The sequence below is a fragment of the Phascolarctos cinereus genome, unplaced genomic scaffold (assembly GCF_003287225.1).
Source record: "Phascolarctos cinereus isolate Bilbo 61053 unplaced genomic scaffold, phaCin_HiC Scaffold_1;HRSCAF=81, whole genome shotgun sequence".
Classification (NCBI taxonomy): Eukaryota; Metazoa; Chordata; class Mammalia; order Diprotodontia; family Phascolarctidae; genus Phascolarctos; species Phascolarctos cinereus.
Window position 1 is genome coordinate 214,236,934 of NW_027555514.1, and position 17,435 is coordinate 214,254,368.

The window sequence follows — 17,435 nt, forward strand, 5'->3', positions numbered from 1 at the left end:
GCGGCGGGGGGTAGCCCGGGTGGGGCGGGCGGGGCGGCGGGCGCACGGGGCTATTCCGCCCGGGAGCGGCTATTTTTAGCCCCATTGAGGCGGGCGATGCTCCAGCGGCAGGCAAGCAGCCGCCACCGCCGCCGCCGCCGCCGCCGGGATTCCGGAGACGTCAATGGGCGCGCGCGTCACTCCTCCCCCGCCTGCCTACGGTGGGAGGCGCACCGGCTGCCGGAACAGCCGCTCGCGCCGAGCTCGAGCTGGGGAGCGGGGGGAGGGGCGGATGCGAGGCCCGGGAACAGCCGGGCCGGGGGCTCCTTTGGCTCGCTGGCTGGCGGATGGAGGAGAAGGTGGGGGCCGAAGGCGACTGTGGGGCGCAAGGCTGGGGGCGATCCCTGCTGGAGGAGAATGAACAGGAGGAAGGAGCGGACCTCCCATCCTCACTCCGCCCCCCGCCTTCTCCCCCCTTTGCCCGGGGTGGGGGGGCCGGTGTCTGCAGAATGAAATGCATACCTCCAGGGCAGGGCTTAGCAACCCGCAGAGCCCAGGCTCGGGGAGCCCCAGCAGGCCAGGTGAGGGGGGGAAGTCACGGACTGGGGAAGCCGGGCTGGAAAATGGGGGTGGAGCAAACAGTGGAATGGCCCTAATGACCGGACGGGGGGGGCGGGGGGCGGGGCACATGGTGGGTTGCAGCTGAATGGGCAGGAACTTTCCTTCGGAGGGAGCGGGGGAGGGAGAGATGATTGCAGCTGTCTGGGAGTTTTTTAGGACACAAATCTGCTTGTGTTTATTATTATTATTGACAATATGTAGCATTTATATATTGTTTTCAGGTTTGCAAAGCGTTTTTTACATATACTATCTCGTTGGGTCGTGTTGTGCAGTAAGTGCCATTATCCCCATTTATAGATGAGTTAAACTAAGGCTGAGATCGGAGTTAAGTGATTTGCCTAGGGTCACACAGTAAGTATCTGAGGCGAGATTTTATCTCCTGACTCCAAGTCCAGCCCTTTATCCATTTTACCACCTAGTTGGAGGGGAAGGGAAAAAGGAGATTATACCCTGTTGGGAAACTTGGCAGTGCCCAAGGCACATTTCCTGGTTAAGTGACAAAAAGGATGGCTTCTGAACCTCCATTCCCTGGACCTCAGTTTCCTCACGTATAAAATGAAGACAATCATACTCACACCTACAGGAAAGAGTGTCCTGGGTGATCCCTGAAACCTGCTTGTATTTTGGGGTCTGCATGGTAGTGAAGTTAGGAGACAGAAGCAGAGACAGACGATAACTTGGATAGGTCCCTGCCTAGATTCTCTCTTCCCACGGTCTGGAGGAGGGGGAGGGAGGAAGGCACCTCTGCTTCCACCCCAGGTGAAGCTATAGGCTGCCAACCTTCTCTGCCACCTTTGGACTTAAAAGATTTTCCTAGAGCATTGAGAGATGGTGAGTTGCCCAGCCAGTATAGGGCAGAGGCTAGGTTTGAACCTGGACAGGCCTTCCTGATTCCAAGGCGGGCTACTCCAGTCTGCCTATCCAAATGAATGAAAGTGTACTTTTTAGCGCTTTTTGTGTGCAGTGCACACACACACACAGAACTATATACTGAGTAGGCAAATACAAAAAGAAATTACAGTTTTTGCCATCAAGGATCTTGTGTCCTAATAGTGGGAGACAATACACATAGCATTGTGTTTGCTGGGAAAGAGTTTTCAGCAGAGGAGTGACATGTTGATGGGAGTCCCAGAGGCGATTGATTGACACATTTTTTTGAGGAATGGTAGCGTGGATTTAATTGCTCCTCTGAGAGTTAGAAAGTTGGGATGGAAAGAAGTGCCATTTTGATGGCATGTAGATGGATGGAAAGTAGCCTGGTGGGCCAACTGGAAGCCTAGGGTCCTAGGCTGAGAGCTTGAGATCTAGGTCAGAGGTGGAAGCTGGAACATGATGGTGATGATGATACATGACATCTAGAAGAAGACAGGTGGAAGGGGCCTTCTAGTCCAGCCCATGTATGAAAGGAATCCCTCCTTCAAGACCTTCAAGACCCAGTCCTTAATGAGTCAGTCTCTTCCCTTCTGGACAGTTCTAATTGTTAAGAAGTTTGCCCTGATGTTGAGCCTAAATTAGTCTTTTTGCAAGTTGTAACTTCTCTGTGTTGCCATTGGCCCCACTCTGTGGAGCCAAGCAAGATTGCCCTTCACACACTTCAAGACTGCTATCATGAACCCATCCCCAGCTCGCTCCTCCCCCACCCTAGTCTTCTCTTCTCCAGGTTAAACATGGCAGTCCCTTTCCCTGATCCTTACATGCCATGACCTTACATGACATCTTTACATGCCACGGACTCAAGGCCCTCCACTATCCTTGACCGGGCAGAGTAAAATGGTATCATCATCTCCCTGTTCCTAGAAGCTATGCTCTTTTTAATGCAGCCCAAGATTGTTTTAGCTTTTTTGACAGTCTGTCACACTGCTGACTCGTCTTGAGCTTGGAGTGCCCTGAACTTTGTTTAGACGACTACTGTACATCCTTGCCTCCCTCATGTTTTACTTGTGAAGCTTATTTGGTACCTAAGTGAAAGACTTTACATTTATCTCTAGGGCCTTTCACTTGTTCAATTCAGCCCAGTGCTGTAGCCTGGCAACATCAGTTTTTTTTTTCTGTTTGTTTTTTGTTTTGGTTTTTTTTATTTTTTTGTCAAGGCAGTTGGGGTTAAATGACTTGCCCAGGTTCACACAGTTAGTAAGTGTCAAGTGTCTGGTCTGAACTCATGTCCTCCTGACTTCAAGGCTAGAGCTCTATACACTTTGCCTCCCAGCTGCCCCTGGCAACATCCTTTTGGATCCTGATTCTTGTCATCAGCTGTGTAGCTCTTTTCAGTTTTGTGTCATCTGCAAATCTGGGGAAGATAATATCTGTTCTTTTATCCAAGTCATTGATAAAATTGTTAAGAGGCATCGATCCTTGGAGCACTCCACTGGAGACCTCCTCTCACTTTGACATTTAGCACCTAAAAACAACTCTGCAGTCTGGCTGTCCAAAGTGTTCTAGAATCCATCCACTTTGATACCAACCATAGAGCTCCATCTTCTTTGCAAGAACCGTATGAAATAGTTTATCAGAAAGTTTTCAAAAAATCTAGGTAGATTGGGGCAGCTAGGTGGCGCAGTGGATAGAGCACCAGCCCTGGAGTCAGGAGGACCTGAGTTCAAATCCAAACTCAAACACATAACACTCACTAGCTGTGTGACTCTGAATAAGTCACTTAACCCCAATTGCCTCACCCCTGCCCCCCCCCCAAATGACTGAGGAATGTTTCTCTTGTCATTGGAGCCCTGGGTCTTTCCAGTTAAGAGAGGGCTGGGATCCTTTACCCCTCAGGTAGCTAATAGAGCCCAGCTGCTTCTCACTCTAGCCCTAGGACCCTGGCATGTGCCTCATTGCCCTACAGCTCCCCATTTATTCCCCCCTCCTCGTCATGGAAATATCTGAATATCTGTTTCCCTTTCTCCAGCCCAGATCCCAGGTCTGGGAAAGAAAAGCAGGCAAGATAACTGGCCATAGCCAGACTTTTGGCTGCTGTCCATCCCCCACCCACAAGCTCAGGCCTAGAGAGAAGAGGACTGGCTTGGAATGGGGAGGATTGGTTATAAAAATGGGGATAGTCTAGGACGCATTGGGTTGAAGCAAACAATTGAGCAGTTTTCTGCTGCATTCTCCCTCCTAATTCCTGCCAGTCCTCCCCCATCTCCAGCCCTGGCCACATCTTGGCAGGGTTCAGGACAGAAGGGAATGGCCCGGTTGCCTGATTAATAAAGAGAGAAGGATACTACCTTCTAAGGATCAGTCTCCTCTCAGGGGCTGGGAATGGGAGTCAGGGACTTTGAGGTCTTCTCTGCTCCTTCTCCTGCTTTGACCTGGAGCCTCTCTCTAATCTGGGCCTCCATTCTTGGCAAAAATCAGCTTCTTGGAGGTGGAAAGCTGCTTTCTGTCTGTTGGGGATGGATCAGGGAGGGACAAAAGATTTCTGGAACCATGCTTGGTCTTTGGGAGAAAAGAGGCCTTTCACAGTTGCCCTCAGCCCAGCTCCCACGACTCTTCTTCCAAACCTCTGGAGGTTAAGATCTGGATCCCTGCCCCATTTTTCATCCATACCCCCTCCTCAAACACCCCTCCCCACCCTCACTCCAGCTCTGGTCGCTTGAGCTGCTGTGCAGAAGGAGGGTTCTGGCTCCTAGCCCAGAGCACCCCTGGGAGAGTCCTTGAAGTGGTCACAAGAGCCTGAGTTAGGACTGAACCCCTTCTTGGGTCTACTTTGTTTCATTTTGTTGTTGTTGAGTTTACCATGTGGGCCTCTAAGGAGTTTGGGGTTCCAGCAGCATGATCTATGTGGGTGCTAACACACGGTCCAGGGAGGCCCCTGTGTGCTGACCTCAACCCTTCCCTCCTTTCTCCCGCCCGCCCACTGTCCCCCCACTATTGGGCTCCTACGTCTGTTCCTGCTGTTTGCCAAGCTCCCACTCATGCCTGTTTCCTGGCTGGGCCTCTGGTGATTGCAACCAGCTGGATCTCTGTCTGTCTTCTCACTCTTGTCCTTCTCCACAGGCTGCCATGGTGGCCCCAGGCCAGGGCCCCCACCCCAAGTCTCCTGGCCTCTCTGTCCCTCTTTGCCAGGCCTGGAATGCTTCAAGAATGTCCTGAATATAACCTAATCTGCAGAGCTGTGGGGTAAGTTCCCATTTGTGGTTCTGCCCATCTTTCTCTCTCCTCCCCTCTACCCTCTCCAGTCTCAAGACTGCCTCTGCTTGTGAGTGGAACCCATCCCCAGGTAGGGGCATCAGGGGCATCTATGGGCCCTCGTACTGGGTTCGGGGGGGGGGGGCAGTAGGCTGTGCAGAGGGAACCACCAGCACCTTTTGGCTCTTATACCAAAGGTGGGTATTGGAGACCTGAGCCACACCATGGTGTGGATGTGATTTGGAGACTGGAAGAAGAAAACCCTATCAGGAAATTCTGATAACCTCAGTGGAAAAAAGACAGACTCCCAGTGGGAGAGGGAGAATGAGGGTGGGGGGTGGGGAGGTGGCCCAGGGTAAACTGGGGAAAGGAGTCAGGACAGAGTGGGGAATTAGGAGTTCCTAGCTCTGGGGTAGGGCAGAGTGAGAAGGGGTGGCAACAGCTGTTATCCCATGGTGGCACGTGCCTGGGGTGAGGAGTAGGCCAGCAGGGAATACTTGTCACAAGGGCCAAGGACTCCGGGGGCGTCAGGAGCTTTAAGCTTGTGGAGATAAGGAACACAGCCTTGTCTCTGGAAGGGAGGAAAGAGAGAAGGCAGCTCTTTCAGAGCTGGTTCAAGGGTCAGGACCCTTCACCTCCCCGCCATCCCCATCTACAATATCCTTCAGTCACTTGGGAAAAATCATAGAATCTTAACAGTGGAAGGGACTTCAGGCATTATTTAGTCTAAGTCTCTCATTTTACAAATGAGGAAACAGAGACCCAGAAAGGTGAATCAATTTACCCCAATTTACCCTGTAAATTTAACCATTTTACCCATGCAGCTGGTTAGTAGCAGAGGTAGAAAGTCAAACCCGAGTCATAAATCATAGGGTTGAGTGGGAAAAGTCCTGGGTCTGCAGTCAGAGGATCTGGGTGCAAATTCCAGCTTGGCCACTTTACTGCCTATGTGATCTTAGGCAAGGCAAGTCACTTTCCTGGGCCTCAGTTTCATCATCTGTAAAATGGGTGTGGGTGGTAGGCTGGAGGAGGCCTGAGGTCTTTTCCTGGGCTCAACTGATGATCTTGCAAAAGTGTACATCATTGGAACCTCCAGATAAACATCCATCCTATGTCATCTTGACTCCCAGTCCAGGGCTGGGGTTTCTAGGGAAGGAGACACTTGGTTGCTGGGTTTCCCTAGGCTTATAATACTCTAGGGCCCCCAGGGTAAGATACAGTTTGGCCTAGGGAGTAGAGCTGTCAGGGCCAAAACAGGCAGGCAAGCCTATCCAGGTCTCATCAATTCAGATAATGAGTCAGAGGTTAGGGAATAGCCACACAGCCAGGCGTCATCCTCCCTGGGGTGCACACAGATAGCCCCCTGGAGCTTCTTTTCCCATCCAAGGTGGCTTATCTTGTGCCTCTAGGACACCTCTGGTTCCAGAGCTGGGGGAGGGGAGAGTTGGGGGAGGGTCCCTTCTCCCCAACCCATTCTCCTGGGTTATCACCTCCTGCATATTTCTGGACTGCTGACCAGCTTCATTCAAGGAGGTATACATTGTATAGAGTGAGAAGCTCTGGGGAGGGTGAAAAGGCTAGGCTGTTTTCAGTTCCAGGGAGATGGGGAAAAGATCCTTACCATGTGGGGCTTCCCAGTTTGGGGAGGTGACTCTGGGAAGGATGTCCCCTTGGCTTCAGGCAGCAGGTTCTGCTCTGTCAGCCCACTTGAATGTACTTCATGTTCTGGCAAGGGTCAAGGGAAGGGGGATTACAGTCATCAGGAGGGGGCAGGTGGCTGCAGGCTGGGGGGCCTGGCCTAGAGCAGCGCCCAAGAGAACACGTGAGGATGAGGTTGCCACTGTGTTACCTCTTTACCCCTAGTTCTCCCACCTTTCCCTCCCTCTACCTTCTTCCCAGGCCGTATACCACACTTTTCCAGCTGGTCCACTATTTGGGGACAAAAAGGCGAGTTCTACAGATCTGTCTTTATCCTGTTGGCTGAGCAGTAGTGGTGTGGAATACCCCTTCCCTCCCTCCTTTCCTCCCCCCATCTCCAGGGACTAAGGGAGTGCCAAGGCCACCCTGCTGAGCCTGCCAACCCTAGGCCCCGTGAGTCCCCAGAGCTGCTGGTCTTGTGACGTGGGCACCTGTCTGTTAGGGACTGGGCCCTGGCCCAAGCTCCTGCTCACACAAGGGCCACCCAGCTACCCTGTCAACTGAGTATTTTGGGCTCTTGCTGACCTGAGCCAAATTCAAACTCTTAACCAAGAGAGACCCTAGGTTGGCTCCTCTCCTCACTCCTCCCCTCCTCCCCTTCCCTGGAGAACTCTAGCTCAGGTTTCTGCTATATAAACAGACCAGGGCACTCTGGCTTAGAAATAGCCCCAGGATCCAGACCTCTTCACATCCCAGGCACCGCCATTCACCTGCCATGGGCTGGAGGACCAGCTGAAGGCAGCCACTCTGCTTCCCTCTAGCCTCTCACCTGCCTCTCTCAGAGATCAGGGAGGCACGCACTCCCCTCCCTCTGCCCCTTGCCCCCAATCCCTTGTTGACTGAGGATCTCTAAGCCAGAAGCAGACCATTAGGAGGAGGCTGGTGAGTTGTGGGGACAGGGAAATGAAAGCGCAGGATTTGTAATTCCTTTCCATGATCTCTGCTGTAGCCATGAGCATATAAGTAAGAGAGGAGGGGACAAAGGGGAGGGAGTGATTACTGGGATGCAGTACTTGTGACTTTTCACTGAGGACCAAATGAGAATGAATGAGTATACTGGCACCATAACAGGAGGGATGCAGGTTAGGCCTCTGCACGAACTTCCCACATTTAGAGCTGGAAAATGCTGAAGCTCTGAGGACAATCCCTTAGAGTTTCAACCAGTAGATAAGCTCTTTCCCCTATTCCTCTTCTGCCTAGGCTACATAAAGGACAGTTTTGTCTAAAAAGCAAGGGAGAAGACGTTTGGGAAATCTCGGTGTTTTATTTAACAAGTCAACCTTAGGTCTCTAAGTCCCCTGGGCTTTTGGGGGTCTGTTAGAGTTTTCAGCCTTCTGATGTACTCTTTTCCCCAACCTGGGTCTTCTAGCTGATTCCTGCATCTGCCTTTTTCCCTTGGTTCCTTGTGCCCTTGGAGTAAAAACTGAAAGAATGCCAGACTCCTCACCACAAAATACATTCCCTGGAGTAGCAGTGGGGCTGGGAGCTGGGCCAGGGGTTCAGCTCTGACATGGAATTAACTAGAGTTCTTTACGTATGCACTTCTCTTTCTCTCTCACCCTCTCTCCCTCTCCCTCTCTCTGTCTCTCTCCCCTTTTTTTCCCCTTCTGAACGTGAGTCTCTAAACAAATCCAGAGCCTGGGTCTAAAAATACTTTAACAATAGGAAAATGCCTCAGTCTTTCCGGCTGTGTCTTGCTATCAGAAGGTTTTTATTTTGGGAATTGAAATCTTGTCTACCTCCTCTGGGTGGTGGCCTTGGTGAGGGGGCAGAGGGAAAGACTGGAATTTGGCATGGGGTCTGCAAGGTGGCGTGAGACCCTGGCTTGAGGGAGAGGACAAGAGTTGTTCCAGGAGCCAAGCCAAATTTCTGGCCAGACAGATGGGGAATAAGGTGGGGTTAGTGTGGATTGAGAGACAGAATTCTCAACCTTTAAGGTATATAGGGAAGGAGAGACCCAAAAGCCCTGTGTTTACTGGCTTTCCACTCTTTAAGTTCTTACTGAAGTCTAGCCTAAAGCTAGAAATATTTATAGGTACTGCCTATTTCTTATCCCCAGCTCTAAGGGTGGGAAAGGAGGTAGCTTTATTAATTTCTAGTTCTGATAGAAAGTGGAGTCAAATATAATGATGATGATGACAGTGGCCATGATAATATTTACATAGTGCTTCTAGAGTTGCAAAATGTTTTGCATGTATGTCATTTGATATACCCCAAGAAGTTCAAAGACAGAGGGAAGGACCCCATATATACTTTTTTTTAAAGTTTTGAGTTCCAAATTCTATCTCTCACTCCCCTGCCCTTTCCCTGAGATGGGAAACAATCTGACACAGGTTATACATGCACAATCATGTAAAACGTAACCCAAAATATACAGAAATGTATGTGCAGGCGCTTTTTGTAGTAGTAAAGATCTGGAAACAAAGTGGGTGCCCATCAATTGGGAAATGTCTGATAAAAACATATTGTGAATTATTTTTGTTCCATAAGAAACAACTGGCATGAAGAATTCAGATACAGAACAGAGTCAGAATTTGGAGGACAACATACCCAGTGGCCACAATGAAGTTAAGGACAGCAACTCTGAAAGACTTCAGTACTTTGCCCAATTGCAGTGATCAATTGTGACTTCAGAGGACTGATGGGAAAGTGTGATTCCTGTCTCTTGGCAGAGAGGCAACAATGTAGAGGTGGGGAACAAGATACCCATTTGCAGACATGGCCAGTGCCTAGATTTTTTTTTGCTCATGTATATAGATTTGTGACCAGGGAGATTTCTGTGAGGTCAAAGAGTCAGTGTGAAATGACCAATAATCTGAAAAAGAGAAATACAAATTAAAAAATTGAAAGGAGAAAAAAAAAAAGGATATGGGTCTAGAGGGGTTTCAAGGCCTGGGAGTGAGCTGAGGACACACCTGTCTCTGTTCCTAGCCTGAGATCCCCACTCCTGCTGTCTCTGTTTCCTACTGTCAGCCAGCCAGACCAGTCAGCCAGAGTTAATAGGACCTCTCTTCGGTATGGGATTTTTTTGAACTTGTTCATGCCTTTGATTCTTATAGCAGCACTGTGAAAATGCTCACTAGGGCCCTAGTCTTCATTTCAAAGATGAGGAAGCCAAAGCCCAAGGTCTCTCAGCAAGCTACAGGCAGAGCTGGCTGGGACAAAACCTCAGGTCTCTTGAGTTATGTTCTTAATAGAATCTTAACTGTCATAGAGTCAGAAGGAAGTCTTCCTAATCCACTCTAACAACAACAACAACAACATCTTCTTCTTCTTCTCCTTCTTCTTCTCCTCCTTCTCCTCTTCCTTCTCCTTATCCTCTTCCTCTTTCATCCTCCTCCTCCTTCTCCACCTCCTTCTCCTTTTCTTTCTTCTCCTTCTCTTTCTCTTCCTCCTTCTCCATCCTTCTCCTCCTCCTCCTTCTCCTCCTCCTCTTCTTTCATCCTCCTCCTCCTCCATCCTTCTCCTTCTCCTCCATCTTCCTCCTCCCCCATCTTCCTTCTCCTCCTTTTTTTCCTTCTCCTTCTTCTCTTCCTCTTCCTCCTTCATCCTCCTCCTTTTCTTCCTTCTCCTCTTCCTCTTCCTCCTTCATCCTCCTCTTCCATCCTTCTCCTCCTTCTCCTTCTTCTCCTCCTCCTTTTCCTCCTTCTTCCCAGAGAGTTTCACTGATTTGCTCAAAGATACACAGTTAGTAGTTAGGGCTAAAAGTTAGATTTCATAACTTCATATGTGGGGTTCTTTTTAGGAACTTATGGTCTAGTTCAGAAGACTAGACAAACGTGGAGTGATGCCCCTGCTCTCAATTTCTGCCTGCTAAATTTCTCCCATTCGCTTTCATAAACCAATTCAAACACAACCTCCCATGGAAAGCCTTCTTGGACAATACTCTACTTCCTCCCCTACTTGGTAATGATCTTTCTTTTCCATATTATTACACATAATATTATAAAACATTAATGTATTATATTTTCATATAATGTTCACATATAATAATATTTATTACAGTTATTTGTTCTGGGGACATTTATCTCTATTAGACTGTAGGGTCCATGAGGGCAGGATCTGTGTTGTATCTCAATGTTGCATCTCTCTAGTGCCTAGCTCAGTACTCTGCACACAGCTGATGCTTAACCAGAGTTTGTTGACTTAAATTGAATTGGAAAAGTTTAACAAATAAAAGTAAAGGATCTAAATAATTATCCTACTAAGACCTTAGCAAAAGAGATGTTATTGCAAGGTGGTATTGCAAGGTATTCAAGGGCTGTGAGAAGAACGGTTTGTCTGAGACTGAAGCAGTACTGAGGGACCAGACTGTGGGAGGCCTTGGATACTAGGTTTTATTTGTGAGGGTGAATTTCTTGATTTTTTTCTTGTGAACTTACCATGGATTATTTGGCACTATAGTTATTTGAATATTATACTCCCTTCTTCGGCTGTAAGCCTCCTGAGGGTCATGATGAACTCAAAGAACTTTATAACCCTCTCGCTCTCTACCACAGTGCCTTTTATACAGTGGGCGCTTAATAACTGTTCATTGAATTGAATTGACAGTTAGGGAATCTCAAAGCACTTTCCCCAGAGATTGACAAAGTAACAATTAAGTAAAATCATCTGTGACTGGATCTGAAAGTTTATACCACACTCTGACCTTTTAGTTCCCTGCCTCCCTACTGTGAGTAGAGAAATAGGTTTAATTCTCTGTTCTCTGGGAGCAGAGAATTGGTTTTTCTTTCACTCAAAGTTTGACTTTCTCTATGTTCATTTTCATTGCTGTAGTCAGTGTGTCTAGTTGTTGTCTCAGTTCTGCCTGTTTTTCTCTGCATTGGTTCCTACAAACCTGCCTACGCTTCTCTGAATCCCTCATATGCGTCATTTCTTACAATATTCCTCTATATCCATATGCCATCTTTTTTTTCCTCCAGTCTTTCGCTGGTTGATGGGCATCTGCTTTTTTCCCCCTTCTAGTTTTTTGTTATCATAAAGGAGTGTTGCTATGACTGTTCTGCAGCATAAAATTCTACTGGGAAGTTAGCCTGTGAGAGATAGGAAGCTGTTAATGAAGTGCAATAATTATGATGTGGGAAAGGGCAGATTGTCTAAGGAGATCGATTTGGATGCATGAGGAGCTGTCCAGCGGACTTCTATTTTTAAAAGATAGGTGCAGAGTAGATGGACAAGGGAAAGATGAATACAAAAGAGTGACAGGCAATTGGAGAGAATAGTGTCAGGAACACTAAGTGAAGACAATAAAAAGAGGGTTATTTTGTCTTTAAAATAAATAACGTCAAAGAGAAAGGATTAGACTGTTGGTAGGAGTGGATAGGATAATGATAATAAATGACAGAGAGAAAGTAGAGCTGTTTACCTCACCTTGCTCCCATTTTCTCTGTTCAAGGAGAGTGACTGGAATGGACAAAACAAAAATGGTGAATTTGGGATTGAGACCAAAGATGAATAGAGAGTGTGTAGGAGCACCCAGCTGTCTTTGAACTTAAATCATCATGTCCAAATGACCCCCATCCCAGGGAACCCTGGAAGAAATGGGGTCTGTGATTGATAAGCCTCTGCCAGACATTCTTTTTTTATTTAATATATTTTTTATTTATTTCATTAAATATTTCCCAATTACAAGTAAAAAATATTTTTAACAATAATTTTTTTAAATTTTGAGTTCCGAATCTTTCACTCCTGCCCCTCCTTGAGAATGTAAGCAATTTGATAATGATTGTACATGTACAGTCTTTTAAAACATATTTCCATATAAGGCATGTTGCAAAAGAAAACAGACCAAAATCTAAAACAACAAAAATTTAAAAAGCAAAAAAGAAATCTGCTTTGATTTGCCCTCAGAGTTCATCAGTCCTTTCTCTGGAACTGGAGAGTATTTTTCATCTTGCATCCTTTGGAATCGTGTCAGACATCTTGCAATCATTCAGTCAATTAGCAAACATTTATTTAGTGCTAGGCACTGTGTTAGGTGCTGGGGATACAAAGCCAAGAGAAAAACAGTCCCTGCCCTCAAGGAGCTTATATTCTGTCAGGGAAGGTAAGATGGGAATATGTAGGTATATTTGAAATAGATTTTATGGGAGGACTGTAGCAGCCAGGGGGATGAGGGTGTAAGGTTTCATGGATAAGGTGGAAACTGAGCTGATGCTTAAAGGAAACTAAGGATTCTGTGAGGTAGATGTGAGGGATGGCAGTCCAGGAAGGAGAGACTGCCAGAGGCAGAGGCACATAGATGGAAAATAGAGTAATACATGTGAAAAATAGTAAGAAGGAGAGTGTGTGAAGAGGAGTAATGTAAGGCCAGACAGGTAAGTTTGAGGTTGTAAAAAGCCAAACAGAAGAGGTTCTATTTCCTCCTAGTCATAAGGAGCTGCTGCATTTTGAGCAGGAGAGTAAAATGGTCAGCCCCGAACTTTGTTACATTGGCAGCTATGAAGGATGAATTGAAAGGGGGAGAGTCATGAAGCAAGGAGACGGATCAGAAGGCTGCTTCCAGATGAGAGGATACTGTCCAAACCAAAGTGGTGACTGTGCCAGTAGTGAGAAGGGGACAGAGTCCAGAGATATTGTGGAGGTAGAAACAAGACTGAGCAATTCATTGGATATGGGGATAGGGGTGATGGTATGGAAGTGAGAAATGGAGGGTGACACTGAGGTTACAAACCTGAGGGACGTGTGTGTGTGTGTGTGTGTATGTGTGTGTGTGTAGAGAGAAAGAGAGAGATCTGGGAGTCTGATGTATAAATGATAATTAGACTTAAAAGAGCTGATAAGTTCCAAGCTAGGTACTGAAGTGGCTACAGCGTAGGACTTGGAGTCAGGAAGACCAGAGTTCAAATCCAGCTTTAGACACCTAATGACTATATGACCCTGGATAAGTCACTTAACCTCTGTTTGCCACAGTTTCCTCATATGTAAAGGGAGGATAACTATCATCTGCTTTATAGGATTATTGTGAGGATAAAATGAGTTAATATTTGTAAAGCCATTTGCAGACTTTAAAGGGCTTTAGAAATGCTCGTTATTATAATTCAAGACGGCTAGGTGGTGCTGGACTTAGAATCAGGAAGATCTGAGACTGAGAGACAAAGTCTGGGTGTGAGCGCCAGCCTTGACCTAGCTGTGCCACCTTGGGCAGGTCTTATTCCTGGCAGGGATCTCTCACTGGCCTTCTGTATGTGGCAACAGTATTCTATAGCTGGGCTGAAAAATGAAATGCGTCCTACTTTTTAACAGTGTGACCCTGGGCATGTCACTTAACCTCTGTTTCCTCAACTATAACATGGGGATAATATAATGACCCCCACCTCCCAGGGCAGGTGGGTGCTACCCAGCTACCTTCAGAAAAAAAGGATAAGTTGACATGACTTCATTAGGAACAGGTCGTGACAAACAAACCTCCCCCCACCTTTTCTTTTTTTGCAGTTACCAGACAGGTGGTAGATCAGGAAGGGTACTGTCAGGATCGTTTACCTAAATCTTAACTGATTCTTGTAGATATGATGGAAAGATGTAGGATAGACAAGTAGATCAGGAACTAGGCACCTAGGTGGCTCAGTGGATATGCTGGGGCCTGGAGTCAGGAAGACCTGAGTTCGAACCCAGCCTCAGACACTTAGTAGCTGTGTGACCCTGGGTAAATCACTTAACCTCTGTTTGCTTTAATCCGCTGGAGAAGGAAGTAGCAAATCCCTCCAGTATCTTTGCCAAGAAAACCCCACAGACCATAACGGGGGTGTGCTGTGGTCCTCGGGATCACAGAGAGTCGGACATGACTGAACGACAACAGGATTGGGAACTAGTTGGACAGTTGGATGCAAAGAGTGGTGCTTAGTTATCCCCTTGGGAGAAGGTCACTCGGGGAGTCTGCTAGGCCTCTGCTCTTACCCCTGGGAAGTTTAACATGTTTATCAGTGACTTGGATAGAAGAATAAATGACATGTTTATCAGGTTTGCAGACTGAAAAGGATAACAAACTCCAGGTGAAAGTCGGGATCCAGTAAGGTCTTGACAAGCTAGAACAGGGGTGGGGAATCTGCGGCCTCGAGGCCGTGTGTGGCCCTCTAGGTCCTCAAGTGCGGCCCTTTGACAGAATCCAAACCTCACGTTCCACATGTGGCCCTCTAGGTCCTCAAGTGTGTCCCTTAATTTGGATTCAGTCAGTTGAGGACCTTAGAGGGCCACATGTGGCCCTGAGGCGATGAGTTCCCCACCTCTGGGCTAGAACATCCCACGGAATCTATTAAAGGAAAGGGGAAGTGATTAGGCATTTAAAAAGCACCTGCTATGTGCCAGGCACTGTGCTAAGCACTTTTACAAATGGTTCATTTGATCGTCACTACAACCCTGGGAGATAGATGCTATTATTCCTCCCATTTTATAGTTAAGGAAACTGAGACAGACAGAGGTTTTAAGTGACATGCCTAGGGTCACTGGTAAGTGTCGTAGGTGGGATTTGAACTCAGATCTTCCTATCCCAGGTCCAGCACTCTATCCACTGCACCCTTGATGTTATAGTAGAGGGCTGCCTCTTTAATATAATTTCATCCAATGTGATGAAATTCAGTGGATAAGAATGTAAAGTCCTAAATGTCATTTCAAAAAATCAACTTCACAAGTACAAGATCGGAGAGAGGTAGGTGAAAGTGATGGGAGGGGGGTGGTTTAGTAGATTTTGAGCTCAAGATGAATGGACAGTGTGATGTGGCCATCAGAACAGCCATGGGAACTTTTGAGTCCATTTAGAGGGGGGTGGTGTCCAAGACTAGGGAGGCACCACTTCTAAAATATTCTATTTTGGTCAGACCATATTTGGAGTACTGTGTTTGGTTCTGGCTGCCACATTTTGTGGAGGATACATATTAATTAAGGAAGGATATTAAGAAGTCAGAATGAATCCAAAGAGGGGGTGACCAAGATGGTGGATGCATCCCAAGAGCATGCCATATGGAGATTGGTTGAAAGAACTAAGGATGTTTAGCCTAAAAAAAGAAGAGACTTGGGAGGGAACATGATTAGTTTCTTCAACTATTTGAAGGGCTGCCATGTAGAAAGGGAATTGGACTTTTTTTTTCTGGCTTAGAATCAGAAGACAGTAGTGGTTGGAAGTTGTGAAATAGCAGATTTAGGCTTGGTATAAGGGAACATTTCTCGACAATTAGAACTCTCCAAAATGAAATGGGCCACTTAGGGTAATAGCAGATTCCCTCTCACTAGTCTACATTCCAAGGTTAGAGGAATACCATTCTGGGATATGGGTAAAGGGAATTTGGAAAGTTGAGGCACAAGTTGGACTGAGGTCTCTGAGGTCCCTTCTAACTGTAAGAGAATTGATGATTATGCCTCCTGGACAAACTGCAAAATGAGATTAGGCTAGATTTAAATTTTATTTTAGAAGGTAGGATTCAAAAATCCTTAAGGTCCCTTCCAGCTAGAAATCCTGTGATTCTTGAGTCTGGATGCCTGGGGATGCATGGCTTGGCTGTGCTACCAGCTGGCCAGGGGTGACGGGATAGTCATGAGGCCCTCTGAAGGATTCTGATTCTCCAGCCTTTCCCCATGTGGTAGAACTGGATGAATAAATCTATAGACCGTTCTTGGATCTTAGAGGGTTCTGAGAGGTTGAGGGACTAGCTGGGCCCCTCTGCTTGGACTAATGGGAATATTTCCAGCGTACAGTTCTCCCTTCCACATCAAGGAGGTTAGGGGCGAGGTGCCCTTGAAATCTGGAAAATCTACATAAAATTTTTTGGCCCTCCCTTTATGCCAGCGAAGGAGTCTGAATTTTTTCTTTTTCTTTTATGGAGTGTTAATATTATACAGTACTATGGATATATTTTATACATTTCTGAGTTTCTAAATTTTTTCTGTGTTGTCTGCTGGCCTTCAAGTATCATCTGCAGAGTCTGCAAAACTCCCCCAAAATTCCCATGTAATTTCTTGTGCCAACCTGCGATATGTGGAAACCTCAGTGGTGATAGTCGTGATCTGGAAGGAATAATTGTACAAGTTGTTGGTCCATGACCTAGGGGGCTAAGTGCCTCTCTGCCTAGATATCTCATAGCTATCTCAAAAACCAAATTTTCTGCAAAACTTCCTTATTTCTATTGAGGGTACCATCATCTTTCCAGGCACCCAGGTCCACAACCTCCCCTCCTTCTCCCATCTGACACATTTCCTAATTAGTTGTTAAGTCTTCTTCCATCCATCCCCTTCTCTCTAGCACACAGCCGTTATATTCATTTAGGCCCTTATCCCCTCTTGCTGGGACTACTCCAGTTAATTACTCAATAAACATTTATTAAGTGAGCTACTATCCCTTTAAAAAGCTCTGGGAATACAGATGCAAGTAGGAAGAAAGCTCTCAAGGAGCTTACATTCCAGGGAGGGAAGACAATCCATAAAAGGAGAGCCAAAAAAGTGGGGAGAGGGAGTAAAAGGTGTTTTAAAAAAAACCTCCTAGTTGGTCTTCTCGATTCCAGTCTCTTCCCTCCTCAATCCATCCTCCACCAAGCTGCCAAAATCATTTCCCCAAAGCGAAGGTCGGTGTCAGTCCCTTACTCAAAAAAACTTCTGTGATTCTCTATGGCTTATAATAGGATGACATACAAACCTCTTGGCCTGTTAATAGCTAACGTTTATTTAACACTTTATGGTTTGAAAAGTGCTTTCTGTGTATTTATTATCTTTTGATTCTCACAACAATTCTGGGAGGTAGATGCTATTATTATACCCATTTTACAGAAAAGGAAACAGGTGGCTAAATAATTTATCCTGTTTTGAAGCCGGGGCCTTCTTGCCTTCCAGGTCCAGTTCATTATTCAGTACAACACTTAGCTGCCTGTTATTTGAGGTCCTCTACATGCCTTTTCAGACTTATTCCCATTCTATCAACCCTTTCCATCTACTCCAGATTCCAGCCACACTGTCTTCCTGGCTGTTCTCCACAACTGAAACTCCTTCTGTCTTCCATGCTTTCTCACAAGCCCTTCTTCATTGCCGAA

General features: G+C 46.6%; 1 protein-coding gene across 1 annotated transcript in view; it reads left to right on the forward strand.

Moving 5' to 3' along the window:
- The window catches only part of LOC110194017 (uncharacterized), a 50,193-nt gene extending 39,878 nt beyond the window's left edge, over positions 1–10,315 (forward strand). Inside the window, exons 3-5 of the mRNA XM_020966131.2 lie at positions 106–560; positions 4,594–4,716; positions 8,914–10,315. Of these exons, the coding sequence (XP_020821790.1) occupies positions 106–560; positions 4,594–4,689 (551 nt within the window). The 3' untranslated portion in view covers positions 4,690–4,716; positions 8,914–10,315. The remainder of the gene's footprint in view (positions 1–105; positions 561–4,593; positions 4,717–8,913) is intronic.
- Positions 10,316–17,435: the final 7,120 nt, after the last annotated feature.